Source organism: Lissotriton vulgaris, chromosome 6 (assembly GCF_964263255.1).
Source record: "Lissotriton vulgaris chromosome 6, aLisVul1.2, whole genome shotgun sequence".
NCBI lineage: Eukaryota > Metazoa > Chordata > Amphibia > Caudata > Salamandridae > Lissotriton > Lissotriton vulgaris.
In genome coordinates this window covers 1,332,020,957-1,332,041,282 of record NC_141694.1, presented here as the reverse complement: position 1 = coordinate 1,332,041,282, position 20,326 = coordinate 1,332,020,957, and the positions used below count along the sequence as shown (strand labels likewise).

Below are 20,326 nucleotides of genomic sequence, written 5' to 3'. Positions count from 1 at the left end.
TTGGGAAAAGGGTCAGAAATTATATTGATCCAACTTAACCTTTTGTGATCTGTCCGTCAAGAAGGAGGACAGCAGCTTCAGGCACATCCAGAGATACCTATTTGTTGAAGCCAATTGATCAACTTATTGGGGGCGATGGTATCAGAAGCTGAGGACAAATCCAATAGGATCAGCATCGCGGATTGCCCAGAATTGACAAGAATGGGTGGGTTATTAACTGCAGGTATTAAAGCAGTTTCTGTCTTATATGAGAGTCAGTATGTTCTCACAATATGGGAACCTGCAATTCCTGTATAGAAACCAGTTTCTAATTTCCTTATTAGACTCAACTTGTGACGTCACCAATTGCATGTGATAAAAAAATGACGCAGCCACTCCGCTGTAAAAAGTTAATTCAGTTGACATCTGAAGTTACTGTACCTGCTGCATGATGAAAAGTCAGGTTACAGAGCTTAAGTGACGCTGCATTAAAAACAACAAAAAAAAACTGTTTTTTTACTTCTTCAGATCTGTTCTAAATAAACAACGCTCAGCAGAAAAGAGATATTTATGGCACCATGTTTATATTTTGTGCACTGTAGTTAAATATATGAAGACAATGTTTCTGCTCATTATGACAGCTTCTGAGCTACAGTGTTTTTGTAAAAAAATCTGACTTTCAATAAACTGATTATATCTTTTTGTAACAAATATCAAACTGTTTTTTCATGTGTTTACTTTTCCACAACAGAGTCTACTTTTATTCTAGATGTCAGCAATCATCCTACCTCTATCACAAGAGACAGCAACACACCAAGGATTTAAGCAGATTTTGGGAAGTGGGGGTGTTGGTGTGACCATGAAATATAAAGAATAAACTAACCCCACTGTACATTGTATGGACCTGGTAAGTCCCCTTGGAGTTACATGACATAACAAAGGAACTTGGCCTTTTGCCTCATTTATATGGTTATGGAACACCTTGGTGACATGCAATATCAGTATGATACAAGGCAGTGAGTACTTCATAAATAATGGAGTAGATTATATAGCAGAGTTTCTGTATTTCAATATTTTCATACTATGAAGCTTTTCAAACTAGAAACTCAAAGGACTGCAGTCTTTCTATTTCTGGAATGGACAAATGAACTTGCTTAAAAAAATTGACTATTCCAAAGTGGAGTGTTTTGGTCGCTGTGTAACAGTTATTTTCAAATATTATACAGACCTTACAATGCCATTCCGTAGAAGCCTTATAAGGGTTCCTCCACTTATGAGCACTTCTGCATCTTGAATGGTTCCATTTTCCCATCTCACTTGAGCTCCATGAACACTACAAGATTTTTCAGCTGTTTATCGAAAGTAGATAAAAGAATGCATCAACTTAGTGCCAAATATTACAATCTTCATGTAGAATAATAAAAAAGGGCCATCTGTACTGATATATAAACATTAATGTAAGCAGTGCAAAAAGGCACTAATTATCTCCACAGATTTGCAACAGCTTATGCTAGAACTAATGAAACATTTCCGATGTGTTACAAATATCTTTTGTCCTCCACTAGGCTTTTTGACGTAGCCCGCTCCATATGCTACTTTGACTAACGTGAGCGCCAGGACACCTGCAGTTTAGGGCCAGCAGTTGTAGCTTAGGTAAAACTGCATTGCCCACAGCTTTAAGCTTTAAGCTATTTAGGATGTTCCGACCTGTCATTCAGAGGTCCGGATTAGGGGCAGCTGGACTAATAGTGACAAAATTACCAAACAGGTTGGTCATTTTTGTTTCCCAGCTTTCAAACGTTTTCTAATTCTTTGAGAACAGACACTAGGATGAGAACAATTATACAATAGTGACTGATAACATTAACATGTTTTTCATGACTATTTGGCCAACATGAACAGTTACTCTCAAGCTGGTACAGTGTGCAGAGTTTATGGGAAGTGGTAGTACACATACTAATGTTCCAGGTTAAACTGATTCAGTGCCATTAAATAAGGCATACTTCTTCATATGTATAGTGCTAACTTTTGAATCTGCTAAGAAGCTAGTGTTGGCTAGTCATCACTCCTTGTATGTCTCTAGAGGCTCAAACAGGCAGAATAGATCTATTAAATGTAATAAAAGCTATTTTGGAAATATTTATAGATGCTCTTTCTAACTGCCTAAAAAAGACATTGATCAAACAGCAATGTGTAATGTTTAAACCCAAATGTAAAGAAATAGATAAGAGTTTCAATTGGCGGCAACGTTCCTCTAAATGTTTAATCTATAAAAATAAATCTAGAAGAAATTTGCTCAACAACTGACTCACTTGATTATTACTTACTGACACTTTTGATAGATTGTTGCTGGCTGGCCATTTTCATTGTAGGTAAAGAGTAAGTATAGCACTGTTAAGTTGGCAAGCTGTACACAATACGAGTGGACTCCATTCATGCAATGATGTAAATACATTGGTGGTAAGACAATATAGCAGTCAGCTGTGACCAATAAAAGTAGACCAGTAATGGACAGGGCCAGAAATGCGTAATACTTGATCGGGTAGGATGTTTCATTCTTGTAGCTCAGTCAAGTCTTGACTGCACATAAAAAGAATAGATTAAATGGACCCAAATGTTAATCATGTATTTGAATATTTTATTCAACTGAGGTACTTACATTTTTAGGCAACATTGAGAGGGTGCATTTGATTGCTCATTATGTAACTCACCCTCTACGAGTCCCAAAGTATAACTATTGGTATAGGCAAAAAGAGTTAATAATACAACAATCACTGTACAGTCGATAAAATAAAGACAAAATGAACAATCTTGAGTATTGTGTTCTTCTTTTACTGCTGAACGGTTGCCCAGACAACACGTTTCGTCTGGGAAAGTCCCCCTAGACTTCTTCAAGTCTATGAGGCAATGCCAAGGGGGTATCCTGATTCTCTCAGCTGGTTGTACTTCCGTATCGGCTTGTTGAAGGGAATGGGTGTGATCCGCAGGTTGTGAGGTTCCCAAGTATGGCACCACGTAGTGGAGCCAAGTGTGTGCTTCACTCAAGACCGGTTATACTTCCGATGAGAGTTGAAAATTCATAACGTGAAAAAAGTCCAGATTAGAGACCTCCGATAAAGCCAATATAGGCAAATCGGACACAGCGATTGCACTGTCTATCATCGACGATCACAACATATGGGACCGGAACCAGTCCAATACGTTGTGATCGTCGATGACAGACAGCGTACTCGCTGTGTCTTGAGTGAAGCACACACTTGGCTCCACTACGTGGTCCCATACTTAGGACCCTCGCAACCTGCCGATCACACACTTTCCATTCACTCAATACCTTAGATGCCTGGGCCTCACCCTATGAGTAGCCTACCAACATAGCCAGACACCTCCTGGACCCTATTTTCACCAACCTCAGCAACATAAGAGTCAACAAGCCCACACCAGTTTCCTGGACAGACCACACCCATATCAGGTTCAGCATTCCAGTCTCGGTCCAACAGACATGCACCACTGCAAGACCAGCCCACTTAAACTGGAACAGCATCACTGACAAGGACTGGAAAGCCACTCTCAACACCCACCAACATGAACGCAGCAACAGCCTACCCAAAGCCATCAAGAATTTCAACAATTGGATCACCTCCTGTGCGGACTCGCTAGTCCCTCTCAAACACAACAATATAACAAGATCCAGACCACAGGCCACTTGGTAAAAGTAGGAACTCAGGGTGATGAAACGCCACTGCAAACAGCTGGATCGTGAATGGAGAATGAGCCAGGAAAATGCAAACAGGAGCATGTCCAAATTCGCCCGAAGATGCTACCAGCAAATGACCTGGACCATCAAATGCACTATTCTGACAGATCACATTAATGCCAGCACCAACAGAAGCAAAAAAATCTTTGCCACTGTGAAAGATTTCACCTCACCATCAGACGCCTTCAATTCAATCACCACTACCTAGGAACTCTGCAACAATCTCTTTTAATACTTCAGCAAAATAAAAATAAATCACCTTCATTAACAGCAACTTAGGACAGCAAGTGGACCCAACAGACTTCACCAAATGCCTTCCGATCTTATCCAAAGAACCAATGCTAACCATGTGGCTCAAAATCATCCCAGGAGAAACCACCGCCACCATGCACTCCATCCACTCGGGTCTTTTTGGGCCTCGGCCCCCACCATGTCTATTCCAGAGGATCCAGATGACTGCAGCCCATCTGTGCATGGCTCACACCTATTCTGAATGCCTACACCTCTTCCGCGCCCTTCCCTGATGATTGGAAACATGCAACTGTCCTACCATTGCTTAAGAAACCCTCTGCAATCCTTTCAACGCTTGCCAACTAAAGATCAATCTACCTGCTACCATTGCTGGTCAAGCTGAACAGACACCTCACCGAATACCTCGACGACAACCAACTACTAAACAGCACTCAGCCTGGTTTCTGACCCAACCACGGCACAGGAACAGCTCCGTCCATCATCCCCTTTGGCTTTTCTTTCTTCGCCCTAAGTTGGCAGGGAATGCTCAGACGTGAGTCCCTTGCTCACTTTGCCACTGGATTCAATCAAGCCTGGCTGAAGACGGCTGTAATGCCAGAAACCGGTCCTGGGAAGCTTGATTCCGGTCCAGGGAAGACATGGCTTGGCAGTTCGGGCTGGACTGTTCCCATGACGCACAGGGTCAGACTGATTTGCAAATGGCCATGTCTGAACTGGGGTGGCGGAGTGAGCTAAAGAACAGTGATGGATTAAACCCAGATCAGTTGACTGGGGGTGAGTGTTTGTATTGTCAACGCTCCGTCCATCATCCCCTTTGGTTTTTCTAAAAATCTGCACAGCAGAACAGAGAGAAAAATAGAACACATGCTTTCTCCATCTATACTACAAATTCTATGTCAATATCCGTATTGCTGCAAACTCGTCTGTTCAGAGAACATTGAGGCGTCACCCAATAGGCATCGCCTCCAGCAAAAAGTCTGCCTCTTTTTAAATGATTCTGAATGTTCAGAGCTCAACTGCCAAGATTAAGTTTTACAAACACGAAGACCTATACATACATGATTGTTTTTCCTAAACTGCTACAGGTCTTCATGGTATCGGTTTTGATCTCCCCAAGGAATTTCACTTTATTTTTTGGAGAAAAGACCATCCTAATTAGACTTAAAAAGCTAGCAGGCCCTATTACCGAGTTGGTTTTATAGTGGCTGGATTAGTTACACAGTGAATGCACAAGTGGCTCAGTGCACAATGTCTTAATCGTCTGTGAATATGTACAGAGAGAATAACCGATTTCAGAAATGATTGTGATACAGAAAAGGATTGAAGGCGCAGGGGTGTAAATACCTAAAGAACAAAGGGGTATGAACAACTATGATGCCAATTTGGAAAGGAAATCTTGTGTCCTGGCCGGGGATCATACACAATGAATAGACATCCACCAACTTGTATAGAAGTAATGAGGCATACTGTGACAGCTGCAACACATGAAATCACTCTGAAGCAGATTTATTTCTATTTAAAATTGAAGAATCTTTCAGTTCTTAACTGTTGGTATCATCCTTCCTGCCCTATTGGCGTGTTTCCTATATTACTTTGAAAGAATTGGTAAATGTTCAGATTTCACCTGGTTCTTCGTAATTGATTGTAGACTTGTAGAATGCAGTGTTAGCCCGTCAACATGAGTGGTCAAGAGGCCTTTTCTCAGTGTCCTCGGCAAATAAGTGGATGCTGGGGCACTACCTTGGCTGGTTACTGCTGTTCCAGGGCTACTAATGGCACGGACTCAAATTACAAAATGCCTGCGATACATGGATTGGTTTCCTCAGTGTCCTGGTGCTGTACTAATTACAGTTTCAGAGAGGGTGTTTTGAGCAGAGTGTCGTGCAGGATGTAATTTCCTACATAGATAAAGCATCTATGCATTGCAATCACATCCTGTGCAAACTTTTCTTGAATGGAAACCAGTTAGATTTTGGTAATTTCGTTAAGTGCTAAGGAACCTGGCAAAGGCATCAGTGGGTTAAAGGGGCTTGCAGTTATCCATTATGGAAGAAGCCCTTATGAAACTAAATATACATTGAAGGGTGGTTTATTAGATACTCTTGCATATCTTTCAGATGAAATGGCATCTTTAAGATTTTTCTGAATAACACTGTGTATTTGAATCTTACATAAAAGTTTAACAACTAGTAAGTTGTGGGTGATTAAATGCAATATTTATTGATTGGTACATTTACAGTAGTGCTGATGAGCATTACTGGACAGCCATAGTGGTTTACTTTTTTGTTTCTTTACGTTATTTAAAAAGAGAATAAAATATAAAAACAAAAAAGACCACAACATTTTATCTTCCATTTGTCCAGAATTAAGACCTGATTTGCAGTATCTTCATGCTGCTCGAACACAAGCAAATAAGCAGACTGACCTTTTAGCAAGCCAGCGTGCCACAGGTGAGGGAATGCCCTTCACACGTAACTACTAGTCCAGCAACAGCACACTCTTGTGGGGAAAAGATCTTTAAGTAATGAAAAGCAAGGCTGATAAAAAATGAGGAGTTGAATTCAAATCTTTAATCAGCATGTGGGGCGAAGACACTAACATCTTAGGATAACCAGCTCATGGCGATGGTTTTATTTAAGATTTCCATATATCTCGCAAGTGGACAATGAAGATAATAGCTATTTATCTGTGACAATAGTTTTGATGCTTGAAACTGTTCTAAAAGCACATTCTGTGCATTTCTCTGCCAAATATAGTTGTGTCCCTAAATTTAGTTAGTAAAAACAAAGTTTTAGATTTTGGTCCCAGTGATAGACCGTTTGGTCCAGAAGACATCTAGCCTAACCCCCACAATGCCTAATATTTAGGTTTCTGTTTCCAAATCAGGGTAGAAGAAATTATTTAAATAACAAATCGATCTGTAGACCGGTGTTTTAAATCACAATGTTCTGCTTGTACAATTTTTTAAACTTGATTACATTTCCCATGATGCTGCGACCTGGAGTGCACTGTAAAGGAAGCATGTTGAGAGCGATGTGGAACAGATCATGACTCCCACAATTGTGTAAGTGAACTGTGGAGGTACGTCAAACAGTTTTGTCTTGCTAACAGCACAATTTCAGCTAAGGGACGTTTCCCTTTATCTCCCTAGTTTTACCCAACACCCAACCCAGCAGGCCACTTTACCTTCTGTGAGCACCGGAGGCAGGCAGTCATGCATGAAATCCTTAGCTTTTTGATCAACTCCAGCATCCACAGGAGCATGGTCTGCCAACTTTTTAATCAACTTTCGCACCTTCTGCAAAAATTCTACTCTGCGAGGATCATCCTTTGAAGAGAAATACAAAAACATGAAAAACATATCTGCTAAATAAACATCACATTCAAAACAGTTTATAAATGGAAAAAGATCAGTACAATCACCACCATCTACACATAGCATGTAAAATCGATGGGATATAGTATCTCCAAAACACACAAGATGATGTACGGAATGTTGCACAATTCACCCCCAGTCACAGATCTGGGTTTAATCCTTGTTATTTTGCTCACTGAGCCACCCCAGTTCAGACATGGCCATATGCAAATCAGCCTTGACCCTGTGCCTCATGGGAACAGTCCAGCCCAAACTGCCAAGCTACGTCTTTCCTGTAACCGGAATCAAGCATCCTAGGACCGGTTTCTGGCTATCAGCAGTCTTCAGTCAGGATATCTTGACTCTAGTGGTGTAGTGAGCACGGGACCCACGCCTGGGCATACCCTTCCCACATAGGGTGAAAAGCAAAACACACGAGATGATGGACGGAATGTTGCACGATGGCAAAACATTCACCCCCAGTGACTGGGGATGAATGTTGTGCCATTGTGCAACATTCCGTCCATCATCTTGTGTGTTATATAGTATCTCCAACCAGGACTCATAACAATGCCACCAGTCAACAAAGTTTTTGATGAAATACAGGAACTAGATCAAAGGGTGAATTCCTTTATAATTCACTGAACACTGAAATGTAATGAACGTTTTACATAGGATAGGGTGTATTTCATTTCTTACAGAAGGGCACACCTTCACTTTCTTCCAAACTTTTAAATCTATGGTCTTACACTCCTATCCTAAAATTAATTGTAGCCGCATAAAGTGTAGAACAGATGTGGACTATTCACGATGAAAATAAGCACCCAAAGATGAGACTTGTTATTAGTTCAACACATATTTTATGTGTTTTTTATTAAAGGTATTGTTAAAACTATTTTAATCCTTTAGAGTGTTTACTGACCATAAGCTGTGCAATAAACATTTTGTGATCGAGCTGTCACCAGATTCTAAGGATAGAAAACTTGAAAGTAGGGATGCTGAATAAGTTCATACTTCAACTGCTCAAGAGGTAGTTGATATCTGCACGAATGCTGCCTATAGCACTGTCTGCTGATTATCACAGAAGTAAACTATACTGTAATGAATGTGCCTGCACGGTTTTTATTTTCTCATTACAGACAAATACAGATGCCACACCTATGCTGTTATAAATAAGACATATACAAGATTGTATACAGAGATTGTCTTATAGCAAGTAAATACTTTATAAGGAATTTTCATTTGCCATTGTACTGACATGCATTTTCTTATTACATTTTCTTATTACAACTCAGTACTGATGTTTGAAAAAAATTATACTGATCTGTAGTTAGAAAAAAACTGTCACTTGCCAATTATTCAAGCTGGGAGGTTAGATAGCTCAATGTGCCATATGTACAGGAATTCAAGTAGCACAAAGAGCAATCTGGGGAAACACCTATCTGGAAAAAAAATACTTGGCATTGCGGAGGCTAATTTACTCCTTCTGCCATACCCTTGTGGCTTACTGGCTCATAGGCTGGAGTCTTGAATCTACCCGGATTTGGCAGTGGAAGCTTTTAAGGGTCTAGGGCAGAGGATTTCAAACTGTGGGGTGCGGCCCCCTGGGGTGGGGTGATGGGCTCCTATCAGGACGCAAATCCTTCTGCAAGTATATGGAAATGAAGATGGCCTGAAAGTGCGGCAATGTTTATTTGCTGCATTTCAAGGCTGTCTTCATTTACTCCGAAGCCTTTGAAGTGAGACCAGAGAGCCATGGGGCAGGAGGTCAGTAAGTGTGCTGCTGGGAGCTTTGCTGGGCAGTGCCTGGAGTCTTATCTCCGGCACGCCCCAGTTTTTCATGTCTTTAAAGACCATTTGCATATTTAAATACCTTTGCAAACTTGTTACTGAGGCTTAGTTTTTTTCTGGTTCCAGTACCACCTGGGCCCCCACCCTGCCGATTCCTTATATTTGTATTTTACATCTACTAGTCCGAGAAGGCATTTCATGAAAAAAAATATAAAGTTGGGTTGGCCAAAAAATAAATGTCAGCCACGTGTTGTTTAAAGGGCCTGCAAAGACCTTGTCTTGACACTAAATAGGGTTATAAATAAAAAAAAGTATGTATTCATTTGTAATGTGACTTTTCAGTCTTTGTTCCCTTTAATTATTAGTTAACGAATCATTCAGGCCGCCCTAGATCACAATTAAAAGTGTTTTCTATTTATATTTGCAGTTCGAAGTATGCATAGATAAGTTCTGAAAACAAGGCTTTAGGTGACTGTTTATTGTTGTACCGTCTGCGACATCAAAATAATGAACTGGCAACCCTAATCATAAGACTGGAAGTTTGTTGCAGGATCAGCACATTATTTCTTTCGTCCACCCTTGATCCCTGATTAATGCCACAATAGCAATACTTTAACTGACATCTGAAACCCTACGCAGCAGAATAACATGCTGAGTTACTTCAAGTGTCTGGAAATGCACTCTGCATTCAGACAACTCACTCTTCATTCTCACCCTTCCCTTTCACACTCACTCTGCACTCACAGTGCATAGTTATGGATTTCCAGCATTTACCACATAATCAATCATCGGCTGCATAATTTGCAGATTTTAAAAATACAACTTGTTTCTAGCCAGGGGTGTGGAATTTATTAAAATATCGACTTGTCCATGGGGCAGGTTGCTTCATGAATCTACTTGTCCTGTAACAAAATCCACTTGAGCCTCTGGTGCCATGTAGTGCCAGCAACACATTATGGAACCAATCTCATTATGTTGGAGCTCTTATATAGCCTCTCTGATTATGCAGGGCGCATACCATAGTAGTGTTTGAATACTAGCAATCCCTATATGTTGCCACGTTTTGGCAGATATACATACTGGGACTGAAGGTAGTGGCAAGCAATAGATCCAGGGTTGGAATGACCTTTTGAGTCTGTGCAAACCTACTAACTTGCATGTTTTAAGGGTTTTCAACAACTCTTCTCTAATATTTTCCCAGACTGAGAAATGTTGGAAATGTACTCCTGACAATGGCAGAGGTAAACCTTCTTCCAGAGTTGGGAAAAAGTGGTTGGAGGGAAAATGAACTTGCAAACACTCAGGTTTTCGCATTGGCAAATCTATACATGCATATTTGCTCATGCTAAAATGCAGTTCACAAATATTTTCTATGAGTACAATTTCTTGCTCTGCTCTGTAAATTCTTGTGAATTCACGAAAGACATATAGCTGCACTTAATGCAAGGGTGCACTTTTAAGACTTTCTTTAATAATTGGGCAGCTAATTTGGTCTGGTGTGAACCATGACGTTTGTGTTTATTAAAATTCTCTCTCTCTCTGTATCGGCTCGCTTCACTGTGGTGACAGCATTCGGTCTTTTACAAGGAGCATATCGGCAGTAGTTTTGTTCAGTGCCAATAACTAATGTGGCAGTGTGTGCTTTTTTGAGAATAAAAACTATTTTATTGCTTTTGCCAATGTTTGTTATGATGGTGAGGGCCTGGAAGCTCTCACATCAATAAGGTTTTACAAAAACCATGCCAAAACAAGTCACGCATTGCCAAAACTTTAAGACCGACCACCAATTTCAGACCTACTGGCTTTGCCAATGCTTTTTTAATTTTATGTATTCCATAACCTATTGAAACTGGTTACACTGATTTTGCAATATGAATATTTATGCGAAATACTAGCATGCATCAACACATTTTGCTAAATGATTCTGCAAAGAAAGGGTACCTGAAATATTGCAGTAGTTAAGCTGAATGTTTTTTTCCCTACTTTTATTTTTTTAGGAACATTTTATATCGAAAGTAAAGAATCATTAATGTTGCTTTCAAGCTTCTGCTAATATGCGCATCTAATCAGAGCATTCTGGGAGCATTATGCATAGCAATCATATTGCTAAACTTTGAAACCATGTGTACATATTTTTATACTAGAACCACTGTCAGTAGTGCAGTCAGAACCATACCCTAATAATAAAGGCTTTCAATTAATGAACCATAAATACAATTTTGAACAACATTAACATATGCACACAAACATTACAAGGCAGCTCTGCTCCTCTAGTGCTGGCCTATTGACAATTCCAAGATTTAAACGGTCTAGGTTAGGATGGCATGGTTGGCGCCTGTTTGTGGAATGAACTCCCTCAGAGCCTCAGACAAGTCAACTCGCTGTTAGAGTTTCGCAGGAACCTAAAAACCTGGCTCTATCCCAAGGCGTTCCTGTCCTTCTCTTTTCTCTCTGCTGCGACCTGCTTCCACTCTGGTCATACCATATTAGTCTGAAGCGCCAGGATACCTGTAGGGTGACCGTATGCGCTATACAAGCTCAAAAATCAATCAATCAATCAATCATTAACATAACTGCAAGCAGTGCCCTTCCCTGACCCTTAATGTGGTACTGCAAACTGGCAGCCGAAGGGTTTGTGCTGCAAGGGACTGGGCCTACTTGTCCCAAGGACAAAACACACATTAAAACTTGCTGCCCTTGACCCCAAACAATATGTCCTGGGCGTTGGGCTATAGTAATTCCACATCCCTGTTCTAGCTCAAACGGTTCAAATGTTACTAAAAATGCAGCATCACATGTTCCCTCGCAGTGGAAGGCCCTTTCTAAAGGTTGACTGGTCACCTTTCTGATACTTAATGGTATATTTGGGTGCTAATATGGTACTTGTGAGGAGCAATAAAAGCCAGGATAGTGTTAACAAGGGTAAAAATAATGCAGTAATGCTATCACAAAATATGCAGTATTATGCAGCATAATTCGCATTTGCTTGCTGCATTATTTAGTTAACCCGAACACATAATTTAGCCTTCTCCTGCCGCATAATTCCAGTAGCCCTGTTTATAGTGCTATGAGGTCCCAGCCATGGCAGAAAGCACTGTGAATATGTAAGTCATTATTTTAAAACAGTGTTTATATACTTTAAGCTAGGCTGCTGCAAAATGATGAAGTGATTGAGAAAACAAATTCTTATAAAATATATACTTTTTAGTAATAAGTAATCAAACTGTATTTAAATCAGACATTTTTATAAGTGTCTCCACTATTCCAGATCTCAGCTGATAACACCCTTACATTACATCTCAAGAAGAATAAATATTTGCCACCATGAAGCTTTAAGCAGAGCCACTGGAATTATTCAGCAGAAGAGGACCACATTATGCGGTAGGTTTCACTAAATTATGCAGCAAGAATTGGTAAATTATGTGGTTAGCATTACTTCATTATTTTGTCTTTTTAACTCAAGGTAGCACGGTCAGGGAAAATATTTCACCTCGTTAGTACCAGTTTAACACCCAAATACAGCAGTAAGCAACTACAAGATTACCAGAAAGTTACGCCACGGTTTAAGGACTTGGGTTTGATAGTTGCGAAGCGCGTACTTACAAAGCGGTAGAAGCATTCAGACCCTCCTGCGCTGATCAGCTGGAAACGATCTGTCACAAACTGGGCCCAAGCAGAGAGCATGGCACTACATGGGGAAGAAACGGCAGGGCTACGCAGATTTCCCATTGTGCAGCATTGGGACACCATACTTTCCACACTAAACGGTGATAACACGGACGACGCGGATGACACGCACCAAGTAACCACATAATACACATGGCCACAGTTCGTGGGAGTTGCGATATTAGCGGGAGAGACTTCCCACCTGTCGAGAGCTGTGGCATAGTTGTCCTCTGATGCGGTGGACCACATGCCCCACTGCCTGTCAGAACACACATCAGCACTCTACTGTCCCTCAGATATCTTCACAAGCTGGAGTCTCGCTCTGGGGAACCACCCCACTGCTAAAGGTTCTTGCTCTTGGATAAACATGTGGCGGTGGTGCGGTGAGGTCTATGCAGTAATTGCGTCTTATTATGTGTAACATCCAATTGTATGAGAAAATTGATCTCCACTCCTGGAGTAATCTTCCCACTGGTGTGGCTGCGGGATAAGGGAGCCACTTGTTTGTTGACCCCCCTCCTCTTGGAGGCTGTGCTCTTCCTCTTGTCTTCCCTCAAAAAATCTGCCTTGCTGGGTGTTTCCACTGCTTGTGTGCTGCCTGCTGCATCACTCTGTTGCTAGTGGTGCTGGTTGGATGTGGAAAGCTCGCCCTGCCCTTTGCTCTCCAGACAGTCATCCCTCCTTTTTTAAGGATTCTCTGAAGTGCAGTGTCCCCATTGCTTTTGCACTGTCATTATAATTTTTTGATTTGTTTCAGCGCTTCGTCCACTGTCCTTCCAAAGAGGGCCTTGCCTGTGAAAGGCATTTGGATGACTGATACCTGCACCTCTGGTTTGAAGCCTGAGGCTCAGTCAGATGTGCCTCCTGAGTGTGGTACCTGTGGACATCTGTCTGCTAGCTGTGTCTGCAGCAACAAGAGCAGACTTAAGGCTTGAGCAGTGTTGTTTCTTACTTCCTGGACAATGGCTATGACACTCTGGGAGGTGTTGCATTGGCCCCTCAATCTCGTTCCACTGTGGTTGGCCTTAGCGGTTGAGGAGGGCATAGGAGTTGGGTAACCTTATGCTGACCAAAGAATACAACCTCTTCAGGAGAAAACATAAAACACACCTATTCCCCAAAGACTGATCTCTGACCCATCAATCTCGCAGACCCTACCCATCACCGTAATCCTTAGCGCCGTGATATCCTCTGGGATAAATGTTGCGCTCTATAAATAAATAAATAACCTCCATTGTGTGGCCACCTCTCTCTCCATCTTCCTGTCCACCAGATCCAATCTCTTACTATCCTTCTGAGGTGGTGGCCTAGCTGAAGGCAAGGTATTGTTCCTCTTTCTTGTGGTCCCCACAATGATGGAGTCTTCAAGGACGTTCCCCTTTATGTACTTTGGGCCCTGTGTGAAATGTTTGCACTTTTTCTCCACAAATGGGGTTATTGCCCTTGCCATGGCTGGCTCTCTAAAGGCTTCCTTCCCCTAATCAAGGCTCAAGGGCACCTCAATGTTTGTCAGCTTGTTCTCCATCTCTGAAGTTCCTGAAGGTCTTGCTGGGGGGCAAAATTCCTTCAAGTAGTCAAACTTATTTTTCTTTGAAGGAAGGCAGCCATTTCGACCTCAAGTCTTCGTTTTTTGCGCTCGATCTCAAGTGCTCTTTGTTCGGTATTGAGCGTGGGAGGTGTCTTTTTTTCGGTGTTGGTGGTTTGCTAGCCTTGGGCTCCTTGACCTTTTCATTCACTCCCTCTTCAGCACATGCACTGATCCAGTACTCCTGTTAGCACTTCACTGAATATAGAGGCTTCCAGATTTCCAAAGAGGAGAGCATGCTGGCTTCCCTGTTATACATCAGATCAGGGTGGACCAGATTCAGAAAGCCATCTAGAAAACATTCTTCCCATCGAAATTTGCAATTGACAATCTGGAGCAATAAAGATAAAACTCTAAAGGGAGAAAGCAAACATGTAACATAAAATATCAAAGAGCAAAAAGTGTCTCTACAGCTGCGGCAATATTTTGTCCAAATGTTGACTCCTAAAATGAGAAGAAAATAGGGCTCTGTGAAGATTCCCTTTGCACCTTACTATCAAAGACTGTAGGTCTGTAGAGTTCCGTGTCATCCACCTCATTGCCTACCTAGCTTTTAACCAATGAGGTGGATATGCTCTGTAATTTAATATACTGCTTATTTATCTCTACTATATGAGAATAACACTTAGCAAGATGATAGAAATCAAGCTTGTGAATCTCTGAAAGATTCATTGCTGGAGAATTGGGAAAGTCACTCAATTGCAAAAAAAACAATGATTGCAAGACCTGAAAGTGCCTCCACATAACTGTCTAGGATAACGCATCAACACTGAAATAATGGGAGCTCGAAAAATTACGCAGATAATAAGGATTCACAGTAAGTTACATTTTATGGTAAAGCAGTTATTTTTTTAGGCTTGATGCTTATGCCTGGTATTCCGTCAGATTTTGTATTTCTTTTGCTGAACCAGTTTTTGCTGTCCATATATGCACTTTATCCATCTAACAAGAGGTAAATTGTGTGTGCTCTCCTCTCTAAATATGTTAGAATCGGCAAAAGTCTAAATGCCACATTAAACTTAAGTGACTGTCCCTAGTAAATGGTACCACATGTACTCAAGGCCTGTAAATTAAAAACTCCTATTGGGCCTTCAGCACTCATTGTGCCACCGCCTAAAGTAGCTTTTTAAAAACATGTCTCTGACCTGCCTCCAAAGCCTGTAGTGTAGTTTTAAGCTGCTATCTTGACACAAACCTTTTGTCAGGCCCAAACATTTCTTTTTAATAATTAAGAGTAACCCCTATAGGGAATTCCTTAAAACCCTTTCAAGCTTTAATTCCTCATTAGAAAGTAAAAGATAAATAATGTTTAAATATACATAAACACGGAGGGCTTAGGAAGTCCACATTTTGTTTAATTTTAATTTAAATTAACTCAATACAATGTCAGTTCAAATTCTTATTCCACTCATGCAACTTTTTGATAAATCCGATTTAGTGGTAAAGCTGGATTTCACATTACTATTTTAGTGGACATTTCTCTTCCCTTAATTTTGCTCTGTACGGCGATAGCATACCCTCTAGAGAGCCACAAACAAAATAAGGGCGGGTGTGACAGAAGGCTCATTGGCATTCTTATGGCCTTCCTGAGGAGGAAGGGGGAAAGAGCTGGCATGTACATCTGAATAGGCGGTGTCATGTCTTCACCCAAAGTACTGATTTCACACCCTGGCAGACAGGGGATGATAGGGGACCTGTGCACGTCAAGAAGCTGCTTTGTAGTCACCCCCTCTTCAAAAGCACATTGGAGTATCAGCACTGGCGCTCTGACCCAACCAAATCCATACACTACTACCTGGGAAGATCTATGCTGGAGTAAAGAATGCTGTGCTGTAAGGATTGCCACTTTGCCTTGACTGACTGTTCTGAAGAGCTGCCTCTCTACTTTGCTGAGCTGCCCTGCTGGGTACAAGAACTGGACCTATCTCACTTGAACCCATAGTAACTCCATGGCCTTGCCGACTTGCCTCCTGTATTGTGAAGTTTCAGGGAAACAGAAGACTTCCTGCAATGCTGCTGGTGCTTCTGGACTCTGCCACCTTTGGGTCCGACCCCTGCCTGTTGTTCCCCCTTCAGTCTTGGGCCTCAGAAGCGGATTCTGCAGCTGGTTTGCTACAAAACCGACAACTTGACCATTATGCCAATTGAAACAGATGCATCGCCCTTCGACGCCGGCGTAGAGGCTGTTCGACAAAAGATTGATGCATTGTGCCTCCAGCGTCGAAGCTTTGCTCTATCCAAGTTACTTTTTCCAGCGGGACCTGCGCGAGTCTCATGGCTGGCCTACTCTCCATCGCGGTCGACCTGAACGTTGGATTTACCCCGGTCTCTCACAACCTCAAGTAACCTTTTAGCACTATTGACTTCAAAGCACTATTTTTGCATTTTATTATTTAAACATTTATGTTTTGGTCTTCTTATACTCAGATAAATATTCTCTAAACCTGCGTGTAGTCTTTTTGTGGCGTTTTCATTGTGTTACTGTGTGTGTTGCACAAATACTTCACACATTTCATCTTAAATTAAGACTGTCAAGTCTGTACCAAGCTACCAGAGGGCGAGCACCGGCTAATTTAAAGTATGTTTCTAGGTTACTCTAACTATGATTGTAGTCGCTACTTGGACAGGGTTCAAACCTCTGCCAACTAGAGACCTAATTTCTAACGTGGTGGCGAAGGGGATTGGGTGTGGGAAGGTGTTTTTCTTCCTTGAGCAAGATGGTCTATGGATGTGTCTGGCCCCTTCCTATGCTTCAAAAAATGCCTACCCTGTCACTGGCAGAAGTATCTCTCACCTAGGTCAGCCTCCCCTTTGCCTTCCTAGACAACTTGGCCCCAAACCCAGGAGAAAGGCGTGCTGCCCCAGAACTGGTTTGGAGTGATCACAAGTGAGGGTTTGCTTATTATAATAGCCACACATCTGGGTGGGCATAGGAAGGTCTGATCGGGAGAAGAAAGATTCTGCCACATTAGATTTAGGGGAAGAGAGTTACTGTGGGACAGTTTACAGTAAACCACAAAGGAAGTGCTGCAAAGGTAGGTAGCGTCACCCCTGTAAAACTTTCACCCCCACTGGTTAGGGAGTGGCCAGAGTTTCCCCTGCCCATAGACTGGCGCTGGTAATAGGTGAGGCAAACCTACTGTCCTCAGAACACACTTGCACTTGAGAAAAATTAGAAAAACTGCCCTGCTCTCTAACAAACACTCCTGGACCTGTGAAGAATCAGAACAAGGACTACCCTGCTGTCTGGAGAACCTGGAGGAAGACTAGACCTCCTTGCCTTGAACCTAGGGCCCCATAATTGACTCCAAGGGTCAGTTGGCAGACCTGATTAAGCTACAGGGACACAACAAGCTCCCAAAGGTCCATCTCTGGAAAGGCCCAGCTGACCTGGACCCTGCTGTTGGCCTCTATTGGAGTGAGTCCTAAACTGCCAAGTGGTGAGTCCCAGAATCTGGACTCTTGGCTGAAGTTAGAGTGTTCTCCTACAGTCCCCGATACTATATGAAGGAGGACTAGAAACTTTTTGCCAACTTTCTGCCTGGAGAACAGACAAAGACTGGAATCACAATTTAAACCGTAGCAGTCAACATCAAATCGCTGGTGGCCTCAGCTTGCTCATTTGAAGGAGACCTGATTTCCCAAAACGTTTTTAAGTCCAAACATAGAGGGCTTCATTAAGATCGACGCTGAGCAGCATCTGATCGATGTTGAGGCCTTCCCAGGCATGGACTTCACCTGCTCGGTGCTTTCTGGCCTTCATCAACAAACCAGAGGCAGACCCCTCTTTTCAGCAACCTGCAGTCCTCGAGCCCCATTTAAGGTCCAGTTTTCCCCACTGAAGACTCATCGATCACTGCTCCTTCTCCACAAACGTTTCAAAGTTTAAAGTAAACTTTCCACAAGGATGAACCTTGTCCTTATATCCAACCCGTGATCCAACGGCCTCAACTTTGGTCTTTGACCAGGGCTAGAAAGACCTGATAATAGCATTTGCCACTTAATGTAGATCAATATCAATGTGTATCTCAGTTTCTATTGGATGGATTTTTGTCATTTTGGTGCAATTTTATTTAATAAAATAGTCTATCTGTATAACTTGGTTTGTCATTTTTCTTGTGTTGTGCTTTCACTTTATTACAATTTGAGTGCTGCATAAACAGTTTAGCCATTCCCTCTACGTTAAGCCTTACTGCTGTCGCCAAACCACCAGAGGGTTGAGCACTGGTTTAATTAGTGACTTCAGTATTTAACCCTCACAAGGATTGTGTTTATTAGTTGAGGATGGTTCACAACCCAAATCAACTAATACTCCAATTTTGTACATCCACCAACCGAAAACACCAAAACATATCACGATTACCAGATAGTCCAGAAGAATGGCTGTCTAAGGAACTTCAGCTTCAAAATGTAAACAGCTAACATGGATATCCCCAAGGGCAATGTGCCAAAAATATAACATAGATAAATGTAATTTTGTTGCTTTGAAGAGGCTGATCTTCTGTACAAAACACGCACCAGGTCTGAATTCTGCACCCCCATATAGTCCAAATAGTCCAGTGGCAGACCCCGACGGTATTCCACATCCTCTTCAAGAGCAACCTGCAAAGCTGCAGGAAGAAGCTGGAAAACCAAGCACAAATGGAACACATTTTTAATAAAAGATTCCTTAAGAAATATTCTATTCATTTAAATAAAATATGAACCAGAAAAAATTTAGCTGAACAGTCTATACAGCTATACCCCTATAACCACTACCTACTGCTCAGTTGTAAGCATAGTATACGCTGAAAAATATATAATAAATTAGAAAACATTCCTGAATAATAAATCACAATATAATTTAATCTGTTAATGGTTTATATTTTCCATTACAATAGCATATGAATTGTACATCTTGCCAGCCAAAAGTACCAGAAGTTCAAGTTAAATTTGCAGTGCGAAGAAAATGGATACTAGTAATCTGGGGGAGGTGGAGCGGGCTGGGCCAGAATCTTGGACAGTGAAATGAAATTAAATCTACTTGTAAAGCGCACTTATACCCCAACCGGGATTTCCTGGCGCTGTACGCATACCGCTGTGGAACCCTTCCTGGCTTTTCCCTGTGAAATGTCCACTCCTGGGCACCCCCAAGGTGAGGCCAGGCATCCCAGCGCTGTTGGGTCAGTTGTGGAAATTAAACAAGCTATTGCCCAGAGTTGCAGAGTGGGACCCCATGATTATAATAGGCACCGAGGCGAGAATTATCAGGTCCAAGGAAATTGAGCCCAAGACCCGCTGAGGCAGGAATTGAACCCTGGTCCCGGGCCAGACCTCTGCATCAGGGTCTGCCGCTCTAACCATTGAGCCACACTTCTCCAAAGTAGATGTTACAGCAAGCCACAATTGGTTTACAGAGGCACAAATGATAACCAAATTGCTCTCTGTTGTGGTAGTGTGGGCAAGCAGTTAGGCTTATCTGAGGGTAGTGCTAAGCATTTATTGCACACACATAGGCAATAAGTGAAACACACAATAAATCAATCTGATACCAATTTATAAAAATAACAAATTTTTATAATATTTAGATACCAAGATCCTTGGAATCTGTTAAGTACTTTTCAAGATATGAATTTTAACAGGTTTCAAAAGTTCACACAGTGCAAGTTCTGCAGCGGTAAAGTTATCCTATGGGGGGGGAACACATATAGTGTATTCAGGCACTGATCAGTGACTTATGGGAACCTTCTCATGGACTTAAGCGTAATATGGGGCAAGGTCCAAGGCAACACCAACAGGTCACCTTGGGCAGCCTTGTGCAGAGGTATATTTCAGAATCGGGTGCCCAGTTCACTTCAACAGGGAACGGTCTGGTCAAAAAGAGACTGCAAACTCCGTCTGAGGGGCCAGTTCGGGTGAATCCATAGGGGGGCTCGGTCCAGGAGATGCTCAGGCATGTTGGAAC

General features: G+C 41.9%; 1 protein-coding gene across 1 annotated transcript in view; it reads right to left on the bottom strand.

Annotated features, from left to right (window-relative positions):
* The window catches only part of RIOX1 (ribosomal oxygenase 1), a 234,366-nt gene that overhangs the window by 72,099 nt on the left and 141,941 nt on the right, over window positions 1–20,326 (bottom strand). Inside the window, exons 10-12 of the mRNA XM_086927470.1 lie at window positions 18,901–19,005; window positions 7,172–7,313; window positions 1,208–1,328 (exon numbers count right to left, since the gene is read on the bottom strand). Of these exons, the coding sequence (XP_086783596.1) occupies window positions 1,208–1,328; window positions 7,172–7,313; window positions 18,901–19,005 (368 nt within the window). The remainder of the gene's footprint in view (window positions 1–1,207; window positions 1,329–7,171; window positions 7,314–18,900; window positions 19,006–20,326) is intronic.